The 23,443-nt window shown below is 41.3% G+C and overlaps 1 protein-coding gene across 1 annotated transcript in view; it reads left to right on the forward strand.

Moving 5' to 3' along the window:
• CROCC2 (ciliary rootlet coiled-coil, rootletin family member 2) overlaps positions 1-23,266 on the forward strand; it is a gene marked incomplete at its 5' end in the record, with an annotated part of 114,775 nt that extends 91,509 nt beyond the window's left edge. The window contains 5 exons of the mRNA XM_083363605.1: positions 1,266-1,706; positions 4,362-4,511; positions 19,173-19,304; positions 20,846-21,025; positions 22,968-23,266. Coding sequence (XP_083219731.1) covers positions 1,266-1,706; positions 4,362-4,511; positions 19,173-19,304; positions 20,846-21,025; positions 22,968-23,051 — 987 coding nt within the window. The 3' untranslated portion in view covers positions 23,052-23,266. The remainder of the gene's footprint in view (positions 1-1,265; positions 1,707-4,361; positions 4,512-19,172; positions 19,305-20,845; positions 21,026-22,967) is intronic.
• Positions 23,267-23,443: the final 177 nt, after the last annotated feature.

Genomic DNA, 23,443 nt, shown 5'->3' on the forward strand with positions numbered 1-23,443 from the left:
GAACAACAATATTGATGTAAATTTTAAATATTTTTTAAAAATATATTGCAGTTAATTTATTTCAATTATGTTTGCATCTATTGCTCTCTTTTTTTAAATTAACACAGAACATCCCCACGGCATTTCTCCTTTTTCCTAATTTAATTCCTGTTTATTACATCTTATATTCTTGTTTTGATCTGATATATTCAAACCTTTATAATTTTACTACTCATATTTTACTCCCTCTTTAAAATTAAGAGATTATGTCAGTGCACTGCACACAGTTTTAGAACTATCAAATCCAAGATCACACTTGCTCTTCCTTGTACTGTGTAGCCAAGCAGAATTGCAACTCCTAAAACCTTAACCATTAGGAATTATGTCCTCTCTCAACTACTAGTGGATAACTTTTATTATGTTGTCGTTTTTATGGTTTGTAAAGAATCCACAAAGAGAACTTCCTTATTAGGCAGATTAGATAGCAAAGGTATTTAGCAAGACAAACTGTTGCCATGGAGAACCTGGATGTGGGCTAGTCCAGCAACTTCCTAAAAATAGAAGCCCAAGGTACCTACTTGTGTCCAAAAAATTCTGAGAGGACAGGTCAGCGGGGCAACAAATCCACAACAAGGAGAGATCCCAAATACATTAAAAGAAGAAGGTTGAGTGGAGAGACTTTTGCCTCTGGTGTAAGATGAGGGTGAAGGTTCATACTCCGAGCTTGTAGGTTGGTTTCTGAACGTTTCATTACCAGGCTAGGTAACATTTTCATGCTGAAGATGTTACCTAGCCTGGTTACGAAATGTTCAGAAACTAACCCACAAGCTCAGAGAATGAACTTTCACCAACACGTTTGCCTTTACTGGGAGACAGCCCATATGGATAATATCCATCTGGAGTGGGTAAAGACCAGGTTCTCTGAATTAGTGTTCTCATTGTTAGATGAGTGGGCATTGCACTTGTCTTTGTTCTTTGACTAGCTATTCAGTGAAGATTGTGCCAGTAGTCAGCAGAATGAGGCTTTAAATGACATCTGTAGTAGCACTCCTAGATATAAGATGTTCCCATAATTTAATCCAAGGTCATCATGTGTCTCCTTAAACATGTTTTGCAGGAGAGGAGGAATTGACAGGGTCTAAAGGTTCTTCTAATTTTACATTCTAGGATTCTACTGTGGTAGTTTTGTAGTAAGGCTCTGATTTCACCTGGCTTTGGTGGCCAGTCCACAAAGTTAGCTGCTCTTCTCCCAAGCTTCTGGTGTTCAAGATGTTTTTACATTATAGGAAAAAGTCAAAGGTTTTAAAACCAAGGAAGCCAAGCTGGAAACAGAAAAATGGAAGCTAAAAGAAGTTCTAGAAGCGGCAGAGAGCAGGGCCACCAAGTTGGAGCTGAGCCGTAGAGCAGTGGAAGGAGAGTTACAACGAACACAAATGAGCTTGACTTCAAGGGATGAAGAGATCCAGTCCCTGCTAGAGCAAATCCAAGAACTTCGATGCCAATTAGGGGAGAGGGAAAACAAAAATGCAGTACTGCAACGAGAGCTTGATCACCTGACTCATTCACTAGCCAGGACGGAAGGCACTGAAAGTCACTTCAAAGATCGGGTACAAACACTGTCTCAGGCACTCTCCAGTGCTACTGCTGGAACGTCCTCCCTGCAGGAGAACATCTCACAACTCCAAAAGGCTCTGACAGCTGCAGAGCAAGATCGTCGGCTGCTCCAGGTATGAAAACTCAGTTGTTCCAAACAATTGGTCATCCTTACCTGCACATCTCAAACCACCCCAGTGCGCCAAACCACCCCAGTGATGCCCTCGAAGTGATGTCCCGGTGCCTGGAGGCGGTCCGGGTCTGGATGGGGAGGAACAGGCTTCGTCTCAACCCTGACAAGACGGAGTGGTTGTGCGTACCGGCATCTCGGGATATTCAGGATATCCCACCCCTCATTATGGGGGGTGAGTCATTACCTCCTGTAGATAGGGCCCGCAACTTGGGAGTCCTCCTAGATTCACAACTCTCCTTAGAAGATCATATTGTAGCTGTGACTAGGGGGGCGTTCGCCCAGGTTCGCCTGGTGCGCCAGTTGCGGCCCTATCTAGACCGGGATGCCTTGCGCACGGTCACTCATGCGCTCGTGACCTCTCGTCTCGATTACTGCAACGCTCTCTACATGGGGCTAACCTTGAAGACCACTTGGAGGCTCCAACTGGTACAGAATGCAGCCGCGAGAGTTGTATTGGGAGTTTCCCGATACTCCCGTGTCACACCTTTGCTCCGCGAGCTGCATTGGTTGCCAGTTGTCTTCCAGGTGAGGTTCAAGGTGTTGGTAATGACCTACAAAGCCCTCCATGGCATGGGTCCAGAATACCTTGGGGAGCACCTGCAGCCGGCGTCAACTTCCCTCTGCCCAGTACGCTCCCACAGAGAGGGCCTCCTCAGGGTGCCGCCGGTCAAAGAATGCCGACTGGTGGCCCCCAGGGGGAGAGCGTTCTCTGTGGGTGCACCGGATTTATGGAACCATCTTCCGGTTGAGCTCCGGATGGCGCCCGATCTCCGCTCCTTCCGGCGCGACCTTAAAACCCACCTCTTTAAACAAGCGGGCCTGGCCTGATGGGACGGGGTGGGATTTTTATTAATGACTTCAATTTTAAATTTGTATTATTTATGGGCATTGTTTAATCATGTTTTAATAATTTTAATTTTAATTTTTGTATCTAATTTTTATGTATTGCCCTGTTCACCGCCCTGAGTCTCTTGAGAGAAGGGCGGTATATAAATTAAATTAATAATTAATAAATAATAAGTATCTTAGTATCTAAAGTCTAACAATATTGTGCTGTGCAAATCAGTCCCTTTCCAGTACTGGGTATCTGTTACATGTCCCCTGCTTTCTTTGAAAAAAAAAGCCATGATTGAATCATTCAAAAGTATTTAAATGAAATAGCTGATATCAGAATCCAAATTCAGTTTGGTAAGCCCCTGCAGCATCTCCTACATGTAACATCCTTTCAAAATTTCATTGATATCATGCTCTTTTTTTCTTCAATAACCCAAATTCAGATGTCTTGTTAATGTGCTTTGTCTTAAACCATAAACTGTGATTACTAACTTTAAAAATATCCAGGAAGGTATGTAGTAGAAGACATACTTTGCATGCATATTGACCCAAATTTAGTTCTTAGCATCTCCTGATAGAGCTAGTCCTCTCCTGAAACTTATAAGTTGCTGTCCATCAGTATAAGCAGTTATACAAACTGGATGAGTTAAAGATCTGACTAATTAATTTTGTTTGTTCCTAAAAAAATTTCTGAAAGAATATCAGTGCAAAGAAAAAAAACCCCACACTTTTCATTAATATTGCAGTACAGTTTGTTCCTTTCCAATGGTCTGAGCTGCGATGGAAGCAATGGAAAAGGCAGGCTGGTTTGCCAGATTATCTTTAATCATGGAAATGGTAACTAGAACAAAACAGAACAGAACAGAACAGAATAAAAACTTTATTGTCACTTTGTACATACACTAATCGGCATACATTAAAGTAAAATTTTGTTGCATACAGCTCTCATAGGGATACCACCTCCAGTATACACTACATAAATATGACAAAAATAAAAGTTGTGGGTCATCAAGGTGAACAGTAGCAGACTCAGGACACAGCCTTGTGGGGAACCTGTACTCACAGATGGAGTTGGAAACTTTCTTTCCAACTTGCACAAACTGGGACCTATCAATAATGAAATCAAGTATCCAATTACATAAAATAGTATTAAAATCTATTAGACCCAGTTTGTTCACCAGATGCTGAGGAATGATTGTGTTGAATGCCAAACTAAAATCAACAAACAGCATTCACACATGAGTATTCTTCTCCTTCAGGTGCACCAAGCTAAGATAAAGCACACAAGAAAATGCATCTTCTACAGAGCGGTTCTTTCGATGGGCAAACTGTAATGAGTCAAATGTAGGGGGAAGGCGTGAAACCATATAGTCCTTTACCAATCTCTCAAAACACTTCATCATAATGGAAGTGAGTGTAACTGGACGATAATCATTAAGGAATATAATTATATTTTTTTGGGGCACTGGTACAATGAGATTGCAGTTTTAAAACATGATGAAACCATGGCCTGATGCAACGAGAGATTGAAGATGTCTATAAGAACAGTGGCCAGCTGGTCAGCACACTCCTTAAGTACTCGCCCAGGGATATTATCAGGACCCACAGCTTTCCAAGTATTGACTTTCCACAAGACCTTCCAAACAGCAATTGTATCAAAGCTGGAAAACTGCTACAAACATTATATTATTTAACCAAATGTCCTTGAATTATTCTTTCATTTCATTTCAGGTTGAGTAACAATAATAATAATATTTTCCAGGATCGCTTTGACTCCATGCGACAGGCATTGTCAGATAGCAAGAGGCAGAATCATAGCTTGACTAATACTGTACATTTGTTACAAGATCAGCTGGCTGACGTGGAACTGCAGTACAGAAATCTGGAGAAGCAGAAGCGCCATCTCCATGAAGTAAGTGATGATGGGAGAGGAGGATTTAACAAAATGATCTTATGGCTGCATATTATCTTGAATCTACTTCAAGCCAAGTGGGACTCCATCCTTAATTGAAGATTACATAAATTATAGCAAGCCAAGTGTCACAGAGACCCTCCCTTTGAAAAATGCATATGCCATCATTGTTGAAAAATGGCAGAACCTTTTTCTGTAAAACTCTGCAATTTTATGTATTGTGTTTGTATTTTCAAAGTTATTGTGGCTATTATTTTCCCTGTTGAAATATTCATCCAGAGGAAACCTTACCAATACTTTTTTTAAAAAAAGTAACAAACTGCATCCACCAGATTTTACTATAATATTTTATTGTATCATAACTTTCTTTACTCTTCATAGTTAACTTCTTCCAGCTCAGAGCATCTCCTGCACTGAAAAAAAACCCTCAGGTTCTAGGTTTCTTGGCAGAAAAGGCAACTTAAACAATTTCACAATCATAAAGGACTCAAATGTCTATACACCAGTGCACAGAGTATGAACAGCAAACAGAGTGAACTAGAAATTTAGGTTAATGAGGGCAGATATGATATTGTTGCCATTACAGAAACATGGTGGGATGAAACTCACAAATGGAACACACAGCTAGAGGGATTTAAATTATTTAAAAGAAACAGACCAAACAAAAGAGGAGGTGGAGTTGCTATCTATATAAGAATTAACTACATCTCTACAGAAATAGAGCACAACAATGATGAAAACTGTCTTGACTGAATTTGGATCAAAATAAAAAGCGGGGGGGAGGGGGGTGGAAATGACATTGCCATAGGTATATACTATAGGCCATCCAAGCAAACAGAGGAAATAGATGAACTATTTGCTAGTCAGCTAACTAAGGTATGTAGGAAGCACATTGCAATAGTAATGGGAGATTTTAACTACCCTGATATCAACTGGGAGACAAACTCTGCACCAAGTGGAAGATCAAACAGATTCCTGACAAACCTAGCAGACAACTTTGTCACCCCAAAACTAGAGAAGGGAACTAGGGGGTTAGACATTTTGGATCTAACTCTCACTAACAGAGATGAAATGATAGAAGGTGTTGAAGCCACAGGAACCTTGGGAGGAAGTGATCATGCAATATTGGAGGAAGTGATCATGCAATATTGGAATTCAACAAGCAATAGAATACAGTGAAACTAGAGCCTTGGACTTTAAAAGAGCTCATTTCAATAAACTTAGAGAGAGCTTGGGAAGGATTCCATGGATGAGAATCCTCAAGGGGAAGACAACTGAAGAAGCCTGGGAAATTTTGAAAAGTGAAATAGGACTTCCGGGTGGCGCTTCAGCGGCGAGGACATTCGGATTTGACCGCCGGCCCTTCAATCCTGTTGAAGTGGCGGAATAGCCGATGATCAGCTGTTCCGCCACTCGAAAACCCTTCTCCTCGGGCAAAGAGGGGAGGGGGAGCTTCCAGGTAGGGGTAGAGCTCCCCTAGAGCCCCAGAACATTTGTTCTGGAGCATGAAGTGTGAGAGCCCACCTGAAGCCTGGGAATGCTCCGGACGAAGGACTCTTCTGCTTTAGCAGAACAAGACGCTGAATCCACTCCTGCCGGATCTGATTGACATCTTGAGTGATGGTAGCAGCAGAGCTGATGCAGGAGCAAGATCAAGTACAAAGCTTTAACTCTGAAACTCAAACTCTCTTCCTACTCCAACGATCGTTTTGAAAGAAGGGGAAGATGGCGCCTGACTGATTTTTTTTTCTTTTTAACAAGAAGCAAAAGTGTTTTTCTTTAAAGTAAAGTGTTTGAACTGAGTTGGAATATGTAAAATAGACTTTTAAACCTTAAAAGAGCTACTTATAATTTGGAGGTGCTAAAAAGTTATTTTTAAAATTTGGTTATTTCACAGTTTAACTACAAAGTAATAAATGGACTAGAAAGTGAAAGTGTGCATTGAAAGTCATTAGTTGCAAAGATGGCTCCCAAACCACATAGACTGTTTTTAAAAGTGCGGAGGCATTGTTTGTTCAGCAATCTGGAACGCAGTCTTTGAAGTTACCTCCCGAAGCTGCTGCATCTGTATTGACTTTAAAAGATTTACAATATGCTCTAAACGATGCCTTAAAATTTCAGTCTGAAAAAATATTTGAGAAGGTGGCAGAATTTATTGGAAAGGAGAGCAAGAAAATAAGGGAGGATACTTTGATGGCACTTCAAGTGTTTTCAGGCTGTATTGAGAATCTGGATGAATGTGTGGAAGAAGTGAAACAAAATAATCTGATGCTGGAGGCTAAAATGGATGAAGTGGAGAATAAAATGGAAAAACTTGAAGATGAAACGATGATGATGCAATATAGAGATATGGAATTCGCCCTGAGGATCAGAGGTTTGAAAGAAAATCCGCAGGAGAATCTGGAAGAGACGTTGGTGGATGCCCTGGCGCCTATTTTGGGGTTTCAACTTGAGGATTTTTTTGGGGAAGATAGATAAAGTATTTCGTGTTACTTCTTGGATTGCTAAACAAAGGAAATTGCCAAGGGATGTGGTTGTGTATTTTACAAAGAGAAAGATTAGAAATGAGATCATTCAAATCTCTTATAATAAAAGACTTAAAGTGTCTAATCAGGAGGTTTTATTCTGAAAGAGATTCCTCCAAGAATTTTGAGAAAAAGGAAAGATTTTTTTCTTTCTGACAGATGAATTAAAGAAACAACAGCTTCGGTTTAGGTGGGAGATACCAGTGGGGATTGTGGTGAATTATTCTGGAGAAAGATATTGTCTTAATACAGTAGAGAAGGCACGTGATTTTTATTCTAATGTATTGAATGCAGGCTTACCGTCATTCTCAGAAGAAAAAAAAGGAAAGGAAGAAGGAGAGCGACAGTTACAAGAAATAGTTTCAGAGGCTGTGCAATCCTTGGCTTTATTTAAAGATCTTAAGATTCAAAGAATGACACGGGCTGCAATTAGATTTAAGGAATAATAATAATAATAATAATAATAATAATAATAATAATAATAATAATAATAATAATAATAATAAAATAATAATAAATAATAATAATAATAATAATAATAATAATAATAATAATAGAGATTAATGGAGGACTTTGATAGAAATAAGATTTAGAAATGGAACTTGTTAAAGATCGTAGGATAATCAAGATCTAATAATGATGGATATTTGGGGATGGTATTTACAGTAGATCTTAAAAATTAGTATGTATGTATTTAAACTGTTAGTCTAAATGTTGAAGATGTGGCTGTGATGATGCAATGTATTATGTATGGTTGAATTGTAAAAGATTACAATTTTAAAAGTTAAAGTAATTTAGTGGAATATGTAAGATCTTTAAGAAAAAGATATTTATAACTAATAACTATAGTAGAATTTTTGGTACTGTTATGTTGGAAGAAGGCTGATTTGTTTATTATAGAAGAATGGATTTTGAAAGTTTTGAATTAGATAGAAATGGTAGAATTTGGAATATGTGAAGAATATTTGTAATGGAGATATATTATGATGTTTAAGGAGAGTTAAAGCGCGACTGGATTTAAAGTGTAATTATAGTTAGTTAGTATATTTTAGATTAAGATTTTGAAAATAATACCCTGTATTCTGTTTTGGGAAGTTGAGGGGGGGGTTGGGGGAGGTAGGGGTATTGGGTGGGTTAGGGTAGGGGTTAGGGGTAGGGGTAGGGGGATGGGGTTTATGTTCAAAAATGTACTTTAAAACTTTTTAATAAAAAAGTGAAATAATAAAAGCCCAGTCTAGCACAATACCAACAAAGAGAAAAAATAACAGCTCTCAAAAGAAACTAGCATGGCTGCACAAAGAACTCTCTGATAAACTGAAAGATAAAAAGGACAAGTATAGAAAGTGGAAAGATGGGTACATAACTAAGTCAGAATATCAGCAAATAGCCCGTGCCTGCAAAGATGAAGTGAGGAAAGCTAAGGCTCAAAATGAACTAAGGCTTGCGACCAAAGTCAAAAATAACAAAAAAGCTTCTTTCAACATGTAAAAAACAAGAAAAAAGTGAAAGAAATGATTGGTCCATTAGTGGGAGAAAGTGGCAAGAAGGTGACAAGCAACAGGGAGAAAGCAGAACTATTTAACTCATTTTTTGCATCTGTCTTTACACAAAGGGAAAAAACAGACCAACTTATCAAAAATAGTGCCATAAAAAACAGAATAGAAATACAAGTTAAGATAGGCAACAAAATAGCAAGTGACTACCTGTCCAGCCTATAGGGTTCAAATCACCAGGAACAGATGGATTACACCCCAAGGTTCTCAAGGAATTGGCAGATGTGATCTCAGAACCACTGAACAATATTTTTCTAAGATCTTGGAGCACTGGGGAACTACCAGAGGACTGGAAGAGAGCTGATGTAGTTCCCATCTTCAAAAAAGGGGAAAAAATGGATCCAGGAAATTACAGACCTATCAGCCTGACCTCAATACCTGGGAAGATTCTGGAAAAGATAATCAAACAATGAATCAGCGAGCACCTAGAGGCAAACAAAGTCATTACTAAAAGCCAACATGGGTTTCTCAAAAACAGATCATGCCAGACAAATCTTATTGCATTCTTTGACCAAGTGACAAAATTAGTGGATCAGAGGAATGCTGTGGATATAATTTACTTGGACTTCAGTAAGGTATTTGATAAAGTAGATCACAAACTACTACAGTACTTGATAAGATAGAAAAATGTGGGTTAGACAGCATCACCACCAGATGGATTCGTAGCTGGCTAACCACATCTACATGGAGGGAAGTGTGCAGTGGGGTGCCCCAGGCCTCTGTTTTGGGCCCAGACCTCTTCAACATCTTCATCAATGATTTGGATGAGGGGATAGATGGGGAACTCATCAAATTTGCAGACAACACCAAGCTGGCAGGAATAGCCAACACTCCAGAAGACAGGCTTAAGATACAGGAGGATCTGGACAGACTTGAACAGTGGGCACTATCTAACAAAATGAAATTCAATGGTGAAAAAAGTAAGATTCTACATTTAGGCAAGAAAAACCAAATGTACAGGTATAGTATAGGGGGTACCTTGCTCAATAGTAGTAACTGTGAGAGGGATCTCGGAGTCCTAGTGGACAATCACTTAAATATGAGCCAGCAGTGTGCTGCAGCTGCCAAAAAAACCAACACAGTGCTAGGCTGCATTAACAGAGGGATAGAATCAAGATCACGTGAAGTATTAATACCACTTTACAATGCCTTGGTAAGGCCACATTTGGAATAATGCATCCAGTTTTGGTCACCATGATGTAAAAAAGATGTTGAGACTCAGGAAACAGTACAAAGAGCAACAAAGATGATTAGAGGTCTGGAGGCTAAAACATATAAGGAACAGCTGCTGGAATTGGGTATGTCTACTTTAATGAAGAGAAGGATGAGGGGTGACATGATAGCAGTGTTCCAATATCTCAGGGGCTGCCACAAAGAAGAGGGAGTCAAGTTATTCTCCAAAGCGCCTGAAGGCAGGACAAGAACCAATGGATGGAAACTAATGAAGGAGAGAAGCAACCTAGAACTAAGGAGAAACTTCCTGACAGTTAGAACAATTAACCAGTGGAACAATCTGCCTCCAGAAGTGGTGAATGGAAGTTTTTAAGAAGAGACTGGACAGCCATTTGTCTGAAATGGTATAGGGTTTCCTGCCTGAGCAGGGGGTTGGACTAGATGACCTCCAAGGTCCCTTCCAACTTTACCACTATTACTATTACTAGTATTGATTGTCATTGGATTTGGGGATTTTGTGATTTTTCTTTTCTACCTAAATTCACTTAATTGTCTTTTGCATCATTGTAAGTCACTCAAGAGTCTTTCTTGAAATTGAGCAGCATACAAATTGCAGAAGTAAAAAAGATAAATATTGTAAAATGTAAAATGTGATTCTTTAAAAATATTGTTTTAAAGAGAAAGATTTTTAAAAGAACCTTACAAAAGAAATTTTTGTGCTTACAAGAATAGAATTTCTATTCTTCCTGGCAATGAAAATATTTGCAATCTTTGTTTTGCAATTCCTCTCAAATAATTTTGCTATACGTACTGTACATGATTACTGCTCTGATGTTCTTTGGATGTAATCCAAATAATACACACAGCATTGTTCCTTAAAGTGAAGTTTCAGATTACATTTTAGGTTATCTCCTTTCCTTGTCTGTTCAGAGAAGTAACTAACATACAGCATCAAGGCACTGGTTCAAATTCACAGAACTCATTTGTTACACATGTGTTTGATATCAGCAAGGGCATTCTTGGATTAGCCTAATTAGCACTAGCAATGGAAATGCATAATCCAAACCATCCAGCAGGTCCTTCCACTGAAATTAATGTGAGCTTCTTCTAAGTGACCTTTGTACATTCCACATACAGCTCCCATTTTCCTACTCTAATGCCAATAAACCTGTGCAACATATGGCATTTCCTCAAAGTTTTAGCCAGATAAGGGTTGTTTGAATATATAACTGTCTGCAGGAATAATTGCAAGGTACAGTAAGACATCAGGAATTTTGTGTATTTGGATATCAGACTTTCAGTGTGAATTTTCTCAGATAGGTTGTTACATAGAGAAGCAGATATTGGCATGTAGCTCTTATTTGCATTTCTGTTCATCTGACCTAGAATTGATGGAGAATTATGGTCAGAAACCTGTTCAGACACATGTTGACTGTCCTAGCTGTAAGTCTTAATGTAAACAATTTCCTTCATTGTAGCTCTGCTTTTGGTAGTGGCTTTGTGATAAATCATGCTAAACAATGCATTGTTTGTACAACATACTAAGATAACACCAAACCTATCATCTAGCATGATGTATGAATGCAGACACTGATATATTTATATAAACCATTGTGAATGGCTACACAAATACACCATCTTGAGGTGATGATACCTCACTCTAAAATGAAAGTACAAACAAAAAAAAAATCAAGTGGAACAAATCCAGAGACACTGTTTGACTCTGCAAATGGATAATGTTAGACCTGCCTTGTTCTAGTCCTCAGTTCATAACTGCTAGCAGTTTTTATTCTAATAGAAAAGAATGTAACTCAGGATTTAACAGTTGATTTCTTCATAATGTCTGAGCTAGGTTGTTTTCTTACAGACTCAACTAGTTAACATCTTCAGTGTTGGGGCAGTGGGGTTTCCTGGTTGTTTATATACCATATATTAGTTTGCCCCATCAGTCTTGGTCGGACTGTGGCTTCCTCCTTTATGGTTCCTTGTTAATAGTAATGTTTCTTCCCTATATTGGGTGCTTCATACTGATCTGGGTGTTGACTGGTGATGGGGATGTGTTCTAGGCCGTTTCTTTCTTTCCTAGACTTTTCATTGTGTCTTTTAAATGGTATGTAAACAACATTCATTTTTACATGTCTATTTATGGCTGATTTATCTGAATGCCAAATTTCCAGGAAATCCTTAGCATTTTTCAGGTTTGGTTTGGTTTGATAGTTTCCCAGTTGAAACTATAGTTGAGCCTGGCCATGTGTTGCAAGATTAAGGAGCTTTCATCTTGTTGTGGCAGTTAGCCATTTGATGCTCATGGATACAGTCTATCGGTCTTCTACCTGTCCTCCTATGTAGTGGCTGTTATTCTGTTACACTACCGTGTTTCCCCAAAAATAAGACCCACTCAGAAAATAAGCCCTATCCTGATTTTTTGGGGTGCTGCTAATATAAGAACTACCCCAAAAATAAGCCTGGGGCGGGAGTGGGCATAGCCAGCACAGGAGGCAGTCAGCCGGCAGCAGCCACAGCCAGTGCAGGTAAGTCCGGGCGTAGAAGCAGAGGTAGTGGGGAGGCAGCCAATCCAGTCTCCCTCTGGGCAAAAAATGTTTGGGCACCTATGGGGGGGGCTTGGAAACAGAGTGAATCACTCCGTTAGCAAGCACCCATAGGCACCCAAACACTTTTTGCCCGGAGGGAGAAATGAAGGAGACTGGAAGCTTTGCTTGAAAATGGGGCGCTTGGAAATGGAGCAATTCGCTCCATTTCCAGTGCTCCATTTGTGCCCATTTTTCACCTGAACAGAGAACTGATGAAGACTGGAAGCTTTGTCTGCTTGCAAAAGGAAAGAGTGTGGCAAGCAGAGGGAGGAGGCAGGGGAGGTTTGTGCCACCTGGTCCTTCGGCTTCCCCTGCCTATCCGCGCTGCTCTCCTCCTTGCCTGAAGGTGCATTCCGCTGGCACTGCCCTCACCTCCGAGCATCTGCCCCGGGAAGCCCTATAAGTCGTTGCGACCGTGGGCAAGCAGACAGTGGGAGGGAGCCAGCAGGTGGCCGCAAAGTCAGACATCCTCCGAAAATAAGTCCTAATGAATCTTTTGGTCCAAAAAATAATAATAAGACCTGGTCTTATTTTCATGGAAACATAGTATATCTTGTAAATATCTTTTGAGACTGAGAGTACACTAAAGGAAGCAGGGTTCAGGCCTGCTTATCATACTGATCCAGCAATAGTTGCACTTACTGATAATATTTGGAGGAATCAGGATGGTGGCAGGTGGATTCATTTTGTCTCTTCTTTACATGTCACAGCCTTTGATACCATTAATTGTAGTATTGTAGTAGAATAATTGTAGTATTATTCTGGACAGGTTTAGAGAGATGAAAATGGGACACACAGTATTGCCGTGGTTTTTCTCCTATCTCCAGCATTAGTTCCTTGTAGGTTGTGATAGAGAAGAACAGCCCTAAACATGTAAGATCTGGGATTTCACAAGGACCTATTGTGTCTCGAGTTTTTTAAAATAGTTACCTGATACTGCTAGGTGAAGTCATATGAAGATAGAGGGTTAGGAATCATCAGTATGCTAATGACATTTAATTCTACATCTCTGCCCCAGTAATAATAAGTATTATTAAGTAATAGTATCAAATATCTGGAGAGTAGGGCATGGATTGGGAAGAACAGGCTCAGCTTCACCATTGGCATGACTGAATGGCTGTACGTTTTGGGACTACTCACAGCCAAAGATTTATTTTTGCCACAGAATGGATTAACCTTCCTCTACGTTGAGCTGGTATGCAATTTGAGCATTTTTCTAGATTCCTGACTCCGGCTTGAGAGCTACTATGGCTAGATGGGCCTTTCCATACCTCTATCTTGTGTGCCAATTGTGCCCATTACTGAACCAAAAGATCCTGCACTTGGTTGCTTCCCATGTATATTAATGTAATCTGTTCTACATAGGGATATCCTTGAAGACCACTTGGAAGTTGAAGCTGATCTGGAATGCAGTGGCATAGTTTTGTGTGTATGTATGTATGTATGTACTGTGTGTGTACTGTATACATAATTATGTATAATTATGTACCGTATATACTTGAGTATAAGCCGACTCGAGTATAAGCCGAGACCCCCAATTTCACCCCCAAAAACTGGAAAAAGTTATTGACTCGAGTATAAGCCGATCCGCCGTTCTGCAAGCCTCTGCCGCCAGCAGAGGCTCGATCCGCCATTTTGCAAGCCTGAATACACAGGAATACCCTGTGTAGCCGCGGCTCGTCGGCAGGTCTCCGTTCCTCCTGCCGACCTTTGGGGAGGTTTGGGCGCCTCCCCAAACCTCCCCAAACCTCGGCAGGTCTCCGTTCCTCCGCGCAGACCTGCCGACCTTTGGGGAGGTTTGGGCGCCTCCCCAAACGTCCCCAAACCTCGGCAGGTCTCCGTTCCTGTTTGGGGAGGTTTGGGCGCCTCCCCAAACGTCCCCAAACCTCGGCAGGTCTCCGTTCCTCCGCGCAGACCTGCCGACCTTTGGGGAGGTTTGGGCGCCTCCCCAAACGTCCCCAAACCTCGGCAGGTCTCCGTTCCTGTTTGGGGAGGTTTGGGCGCCTCCCCAAACCTCCCCAAACCTCGGCAGGTCTCCGTTCCTGTTTGGGGAGGTTTGGGCGCCTCCCCAAACCTCCCCAAGCCTCGGCAGGTCTCCGTTCCTCCGCGCAGACCTGCCGACCTTTGGGGAGGTTTGGGCGCCTCCCCAAACGTCCCCAAACCTCGGCAGGTCTCCGTTCCTGTTTGGGGAGGTTTGGGCGCCTCCCCAAACGTCCCCAAACCTCGGCAGGTCTCCGTTCCTCCGCGCAGACCTGCCGACCTTTGGGGAGGTTTGGGCGCCTCCCCAAACGTCCCCAAACCTCGGCAGGTCTCCGTTCCTGTTTGGGGAGGTTTGGGCGCCTCCCCAAACGTCCCCAAACCTCGGCAGGTCTCCGTTCCTGTTTGGGGAGGTTTGGGCGCCTCCCCAAACGTCCCCAAGCCTCGGCAGGTCTCCGTTCCTCCGCGCAGACCTGCCGACCTTTGGGGAGGTTTGGGCGCCTCCCCAAACGTCCCCAAACCTCGGCAGGTCTCCGTTCCAGTTTGGGGAGGTTTGGGCGCCTCCCCAAACGTCCCCAAACCTCGGCAGGTCTCCGTTCCTCCGCGCAGACCTGCCGACCTTTGGGGAGGTTTGGGCGCCTCCCCAAACGTCCCCAAACCTCGGCAGGTCTCCGTTCCTGTTTGGGGAGGTTTGGGCGCCTCCCCAAACGTCCCCAAACCTCGGCAGGTCTCCGTTCCTGTTTGGGGAGGTTTGGGCGCCTCCCCAAACCTCCCCAAGCCTCGGCAGGTCTCCGTTCCTCCGCGCAGACCTGCCGACCTTTGGGGAGGTTTGGGCGCCTCCCCAAACGTCCCCAAACCTCGGCAGGTCTCCGTTCCTGTTTGGGGAGGTTTGGGCGCCTCCCCAAACGTCCCCAAACCTCGGCAGGTCTCCGTTCCTCCGCGCAGACCTGCCGACCTTTGGGGAGGTTTGGGCGCCTCCCCAAACGTCCCCAAACCTCGGCAGGTCTCCGTTCCTGTTTGGGGAGGTTTGGGCGCCTCCCCAAACGTCCCCAAACCTCGGCAGGTCTCCGTTCCTCCGCGCAGACCTGCCGAGGTTTGGGGAGGTTTGGGGAGGCGCCCAAACCTCCCCAAAGGTCGGCAGGAAGAACGGAGACCTGCCGAGGTTTGGGGAGGTTTGGGGAGGCGCCCAAACCTCCCCAAAGGTCGGCAGGTCTGCGCGGAGGAACGGAGACCTGCCGAGGTTTGGGGACGTTTGGGGAGGCGCCCAAACCTCCCCAAAGGTCGGCAGGAAGAACGGAGACCTGCCGAGGTTTGGGGAGGTTTGGGGAGGCGCCCAAACCTCCCCAAACAGGAACGGAGACCTGCCGAGGTTTGGGGAGGTTTGGGGAGGCGCCCAAACCTCCCCAAACGTCGGCAGGTCTGCGCGGAGGAACGGAGACCTGCCGAGGTTTGGGGAGACGCCCAAACCTCCCCAAACGTCGGCAAGTCTCCGTTCCTCCGCGCCCTGCCTGCCTGCTTCTTTCCGCTGCGGAAAGAAGCAGGCAGGCAAGGCGCGGAGTTTGGGGAGGTGCGCGCGCACCTCCCCAAACCTCCCCAAACTTCGGCAGGTCTCGGACGGCGGTGGCTTGGGAGAGGTGCGGGCGATCCCGGAAGCACCAAAGCCTCGGCCGCGCACAAGTCCTCGGTAAGTTTTTTTTGTTGACTGGAGTATAAGCCGAAGTGGAATTTTTCAGCCCAAAAAGTGGGCTGAAAAATTCGGCTTATACTCAAGTATATACGGTAATTCCTTATGTTATGCTACATTACATTATGTTACATTATGCTAAACAAACTTATATGGCTGCCAAACTCACACACAACTCCAACAGATTACAATATTACAACTTCAAACCATATAACACCTCTATTCTGCATGCTGTACTTGTTCCAAGCAGAATTCCTAGTGTGATTGAAGGTGCTGAGTGTCACCTATAAAACCCTTCTTAGCATAAAGCCAAGTTATCTGTGGGATCACCTGTCTCTAATTACTTCTTCAATGACTGACAGTGCTTGTTTGATGGTACTCTTATTATTCTGAGTTATTTTTAAAAAATGGAGCACACTCTTTTATGTCCCTTTCAGAAGGAAGAAACCCCTCTCCTATTTTGCAGCTGTTCTTACATTCTCTGGGTCCAAAGTGGGGAAGACAAATTACATATCATTATGTTTAGAATAAATTTTAAAGAACATGATCGCAAATTCTGGTTAACTAATGGCCCAATTTCACATGCTAAACCAAAATAAACATAGAGTGCCATGCAGAGCAAGTCATAAATATTCCTTACTAGTATTATTCATATATGCTTAACTAAAAAAAATAATGCATTTTCTGTCATATGTACTAATTTAAGGTGTTTTTTTTACTTGTTTGTTTTTATTTAAAGTTTTGAATTAGAAGTTGTGGTGCTTTTTCCTATGCTTTATGTGTATGATTTTTATTTTAAAAAATCTGTAGCCATGATTATTCTATTTCTAGCTGTTGTGAGCATTCCTAGAAAGGGTTAAAAAATTCCTGCCAGGTCCCTCCAGAAGTGATAGAAAGAGTCAGGCCAGGCATTTGTTGGAAATTATTTATTGTTCTTGGTAGATTTTTCTAGCTGGAGAAATGAAGAGGGTGACGAATGTGCTATTTTTCTGTTATGGCAAAATAATGTTACAAGCATTTATCTCTGCAAGCATAAAATAGCCGTATGTATGATGCCCCAGAATTCCCCCATGCAAAACTTATTTCCCTGGGCTGAAGAAAGGGTAGTTTCTAGTTAATGAGTTCCAGAACATCAGGCCAGCAAAGGTAATTCATATCAACCTCATAAAACCCTTTATTGATGTCTCCAGAGGGGAAATCCGGATATGACCATTTATTTATTCTGGATTTTGTCCATGTATTTATTCTGGATTTTACCTCTCTCTCCTCTGTTTAACATTTGCTTCTAGTGAGTCTGTATACTGCTTAAAGAGACAAAAGACCCCTTCCTCAAAGCTGGAAGTTTTTTCATCTTGCATAGCATATGTCCATTAACTCTTGCAACCCACAGCAAATTCAATTCTCTCCCTATATGCTCTTATTCAGTTTGGGAGACATATTTTGCAACATTGGGAGGCGTGGTTTTTTTTCTTTTTCCCCACTCCCTTTGGATTAAGGTCTCAGGAATTGTTCAGAACAGTTGAACTAATGCAAAAATAGGGGTTGAGCTAGGATGCCACACACTTTTCCATTATAATGGTGTTATCTGTACTGGTAGATGTATGGCTACCTCTTGTGTGATTTATTACAGCTATCATGTGTATTGCAAAAATCCAGCTATTAGATTATTGCAGAGAGATATTAAAAAAACTTCTCTTTTCTGCAATACTCTGAAGTTTGGAAGCCCAAATACAATTGTTCTACATTTACTAGATTTACTAAACTTGTCTCAACAGATATGAATCTAGATTTAAGGGATGCATCCTACAGAAAGACAAGGCCTTTTTCCAAAACTTTCCTTTTTTTCTCATTAAGAAAAGTAAGCTTTCCTTCAGCTTGCTTACTACCATAAGCTGTCTGGCTTATGGTAAAACAATCCCTAGGCTAAACAATTAGACCAAATCCAGCAGAGAAGAGTCAAAATCCCCACTTAAGTTTAAAATGAAACAAAGCAAAAGACCTGGCTACTAACACTGATGAGACAAAAACACTTAGGAATGTTAGAGATTCTGATAAAGCAGTTCCATGAGATGCTTCAGTGGGATCTGCCAGCCTTTTAAAGGGAAAACAAGATCACCAAACAGGAGACCAGGAGCAGCATCTATAAAAAATATATATAGATCAGCCAATTTTGATAGCCTGATCAGAAGTCTTCCAGGGGATTCCTATTGAACCTTTTTAGCATGATGCTGAGTCATATGAAAATCAAATGAGGATATAGATGTATATAGAACACATCAACTCCATTCCCAACATTCAAATAGCAGGGATCAACACAGAACAATCAGACAGAAAACAACAATCAAGAAACCATTAAGGAAGAAACTACACCAATACCAAAACCGGCAGGACAAGCTACTGTATATAAACAGGCAGCAAACTCCACACCCACTTGCACTGATGATGTTACCTAGTTGGGTAATGAAAGAGCAAACAACCAAGCTCAGGGACTTCTAAGAACTCCATGGTAACCGAATCTTAATTACCTTTCTCATCCATGCAGCAATATCCACAGAGAGGGTCAAAACAGGAAAGGTGACAATTGTGGTATCATATTCAAGCCCTGCCCATTTATATGTACACACAATGTTGATAAATGTATTAAAAGAATGGTGCTTCTTAACGATGTCATGACCACCATGTTGTCTATTTTATCCTCTTTCCATGCTTCTCCTCACTGTTGAACATAAACCATCCTACACGTCATCCTATTCAATGTTCATATTTGTACCTTGAGTGCTCATTCCACTATCACGCTTGCATCTAACATTCCCCCAATATGCAGTGGAAGAGAGATGAGATGGACGGACAGAACCAATTATGACCATTAAAAACCTGATGGAAAATAATTGTTGTATACTAGACACTATATTATTAAAACAGAAACAAGCAAAATGGAATTGCATGTGTTATGATCAATGCCAAAATAAAGCTACAGCATGTGAACACAGATATTGGGTTCAATCATGCTCGGTTTGATTCACACCAATGTTAAGCCACAAATTATGGTTCATAAACAGCACTTCAAAATTGTGTTCACAGATTGTACTGAACAAGAACCAAATAATCCATAATTTAGCATTATCTCTGAATAAGGGATTTTGGTGTCCTTTTTGCAGGCAGAGCATGAGACGTTTGGGAAAGAAGATGACACTTTTAGACTCAGTCAGATGAGAGGGCAGCTGAATCTATCTGTGAATAGCATACAGCAGGAGATGGAAGACATCATGATGCAAAATGAACACCTGCAGGTTTGTTGGACTTATTGAATCTAGAGATTACTGGACAGAAAGTGGTGCTACAGAGAGCTTTGTAAAATAAAAATATTATGTGTACTTCTGCATTCTTATTTGCTAGTCTGAGAAACTTATACCTTGTACTAACAGCCCATCCACCCTTTGGCTGGTGTGTTGATAACAGCCTAGTTTACTTTTTATCACTTCTTCACAATTGCTTCAAGCACAATAAATAGAGGAGAAAGCAGCCAAAGCTCATACCTAACACTCGATTTCTTTAAAAGGTCATGGATCATATTCTACTGCAGAAGAGAAGAAATAATTTCTCTAATTATTATAAACCACGTTATAAGGACAGGATGAAATGAAATTCATGAGCAACTGGCAAGCAAAGAATTGTCTGGGTGCTTTGAGGAATATTTGGGGGAGAATAATATACATTCTGGGGAATTACTGAATGTCAAGAGAAAACCAGCTAAACAAGTTCCAGTTATGCTTTTGTCTTGTCTATTTTCCATTTGTTCTCCAAATGTACTAAGTCTAAGATCTGACCTGGAAAAGACACAGATTACAAAATCCAGCCATGTACATAACTAAGAGAAGAAAATACAATACCTATTAATGTAGGTCTTCTTCTGCCACAAGAGACCAGTTTTGGCTCATGGTGAACATGCCCTGTCCCTTATCTGCTGCCTGCAAGAAAGAAAGAAAAAATCATTTGAGAAAAAGGAGAAGAATCAGAAAAAAGAAAAGGGATTATCAGAGACAAAAAAAATCCTTTAGCCCCACCCGCCGCTTGCTTCAGGTCAGGCTATCATGTTAACAGAGTACAGGTAGTCCTCAACTTACAGCAGTTTGTTTAGTGACCGTTCTAGGTTACAATGGCACTGAAAAAAGTGACTTACGACAGTTTTTCATACTTATGACCTTTGCAGCATCCCCATGGTCACATGATCAAAATTCAGATGCTAAGCAACTGGTTCATATTTATGACAATTTCAGTGTCACGGGGGGGGGGGTGTGACCTGACAAGCAAAGTCAATGGGGAAGCCAGATTATTTAAGAACTTTGTTACTAACTTAACAATTGCAGTGATTCACTTAACAACTGTAACAATAAAAGTCATAAAATGGAGTAAAATTCACTTAACAAATGTCTCGCATAACAGAAATTTTCGGGTCAACTGTGGCCCTAAGTTGAGGACTACCTGTACCTTGTGGCACAGTGGTTAGAATACAGTATTGCAGCCAAACTCTGCCCACAGTCTGGAGTTCGATCTTGGCAGACTCAAGGTTGATACATCCTTCCATCCTTCCAAGGTCGGTAAAATGAGGCCCTGATTGTTGAGGGCAACATTGTAAGCCATTGTAGAGATTGTTGTAAAGCACTGTGAAGTCCAAGTGCTATTGCTATTGCTACCTCTGAAGACATACGACCTTCAACAACAAAAATATTGCTAACCTCTGCAGTTATGAAGCTCTAGAAGCCAACTTTACTAATATGTTCAACATCACAGCCCCATGAAAGTAGGTATTATTTTTGTGCACTTATTCTAGGTCCAGATTGCAGAGCTGGAACAAACACATGCCCAGCAACTAATGGAACTGACATCACAACATCAGCTAGACATGGACCTAGAAGCAGAAAGACTACGCAGTGCTCAGCTCCAAGCTGAACGGACATTGCAATCCCAGGAAAGAACCCATCGACAAAGGGTGAAAAATTTGGAAGAACAGGTACAATATATGTGTAGACTGAGTATCTTTTTCTTAATAATCCTTATTCTATTGATTTCTAAAATCTTTAAATAGAATATTGACATGCACACTAAAAGATTTATAAAAACTTCCTGTGGTTATATGAGTTGGTATGGTGGTTGAAAGAATGAAGAAAATTCTGAGGATTTGGTTTATTTAAAGGTAAAATAGTGAAGACATCAAGGAGAAAAAAGTTTGTTGCTTCTTCCAAGTTCCTCTGTGAATGAACATGAGTCCAAATATCTTAAAGCAGGAGAGAAAAAAATCATTCTGTCCATTGGATTTTCTAGATGAATAATAAAACTCTTTTAAGTATTTGAGTTTAGGAAATCCTATTAGTCTAATGCAGGGGTCGGCTGGCTCAGGAATTCTGGGAGTTGAAGTCCACGAGTCATAAAAGAGCCGAGGTTGCCGACCCCTGGTCTAATGGATGGATGGATGGATGATTGTAGTTTATTCAATAATCTTTGGTTAAACAAGCTTCAGTTCAATGAGCAAAACTTATTCTTCTAATTCATTTTTGTCTTCATCATGATTTGAACATGTCATAGTAGCTTGGTTTATGCCAAACATTGTCATAAAACCACTATGGCTGGATTTGCACATGAACTTAAGCCAAAACCAAACAAACCATGTTATAGTTTATGAATGCACGTAAAGAACCCAGCCAATCTATGAGATAAGTGAAGGCTACCAGGATAATATCAGGAAGGAAATAAATAAAATAAGACAATTGATGGAGGGGTGCAAGTTCAATTTTCATCTATGCTCAGCACAAGAATTTCTTATAATAGGAACTGTAACTGTACTTGATGTGATTTTGCTTAGCGATCCTAAACCAAAAGCATCAATTTACTGGCATTATGAAAGTTTGTGAGTATTTTAATATTCACAGTACTTGAGTTATTTCCCAAAGAAAGAAAAGGTATAAGATTTCCTCCCACATTGCACTACAGTAAATCGAAATCTGAATTTATGCCATCTTTTTTTATCTTGATCATACAGCATTTGATCAGCATTGCCTCCTAATCATAATTAAAGCCAAATAGGAAAATCTTTCACATCAGGACTATGTTTAAATCAGTATGATTTTTTTCTTACTATAATTTCCTATCTGAAGCTCTCTCATTCTTAAAACATGTTTTTTAGAAGTGAAGAAAGGGATTATGGAATGAAGTTGCAAAAAACAATTAAGGGTATTAATTTAAACAATTGAAGATAGTGCTTATGCTATCCCTACAACTTTGATTTCTGGAAACTGAACTAATGTGAAGATGAAGCATTGGTTTAGACCAGTGAGAACTGTATCTAAATCCTCATTATGGTCATGAAGCACTCATAGTAACTATAAGGTAAAGGTAAAGGTTCCCCCGCACATGCGTGCTAGTCGTTTCCAACTCTAGGGGCCGGTGCTCATCTCCGTTTCATAGCCGAAGAGCCAGCGCTTGTCCGAGGACGTCTCCGTGGTCATGTGGCCGGCATGACTAGACGCCAAAGGCGCACGGAACGCTGTTACCTTCCCACCATAGTGGTCCCTATTTTTCTACTTGCATTTTTATGTGCTTTCGAACTGCTAGGTTGGCAGAAGCTGGGACGAGTAACAGGTGCTCACTCTGTTACGTGGCACTCGGGATTTGACCCGCCAAAGTGCCGACCTTCTGATCGACAAGCTCAGCGTCCTAACCCACTGAGCCACCGCGTCCCTTACATAGTAACTATATCTCAGCTTTAATACTTACTGGGCTTGTGAGGTCAAAATCAGAAAACTTTAAGTACTAGAAAAACGTAGTAAGAAGGATGATTTGTCCCAAAAATTCTTTAGGCTGCTCTGATGACCCTGATACTGGTTGCAGCTGAAGTCAGAACTCTGAATTAAATTATCTATTCATATTTATTTTTTGCTGCGCTTATGTTTTTACAGGTGAATTCTCTGAAAGAACAATTGGATCAAGAAGTGAGAAGACGACAGGTGTACCTGAGCCAGGTGCTTCATACAGTAAAATGATGAATAAGCCAAACATTGCACCTGGATCTAAGATGGCCAAAAAGCAGATCCATCCTTCAGCATGATCCATACACTCAAGATTTGGATTCATTCATTTCTTGCATTAGTGCACTCAACCGATGCACAGAGAAACTGGAGATCCAAGACTAGCAATACTAGAATGCAGTATTTCTCCACCCAAACAGCACATACTCTGAACACTTGGAAGGCACAGTAAAAATACCAAATAATTAGGCAGCAAACTGCCAAAAGGAAACCCTGCTGTGCAGGCAGCTGTTCCCTTTAGGATGCTTGAAAGCCAGGGCACCAGTGCTTAACTAATTCATTTAGAAAATCTGACAGGGAATTCTCTTTCTTTGGGTCCTGGGGTAGTGTATCCCTGCATGATCTCT

Source organism: Vipera ursinii (assembly GCF_947247035.1).
Source record: "Vipera ursinii genome assembly, chromosome: 5".
In the NCBI taxonomy this organism is placed as follows: domain Eukaryota; kingdom Metazoa; phylum Chordata; class Lepidosauria; order Squamata; family Viperidae; genus Vipera; species Vipera ursinii.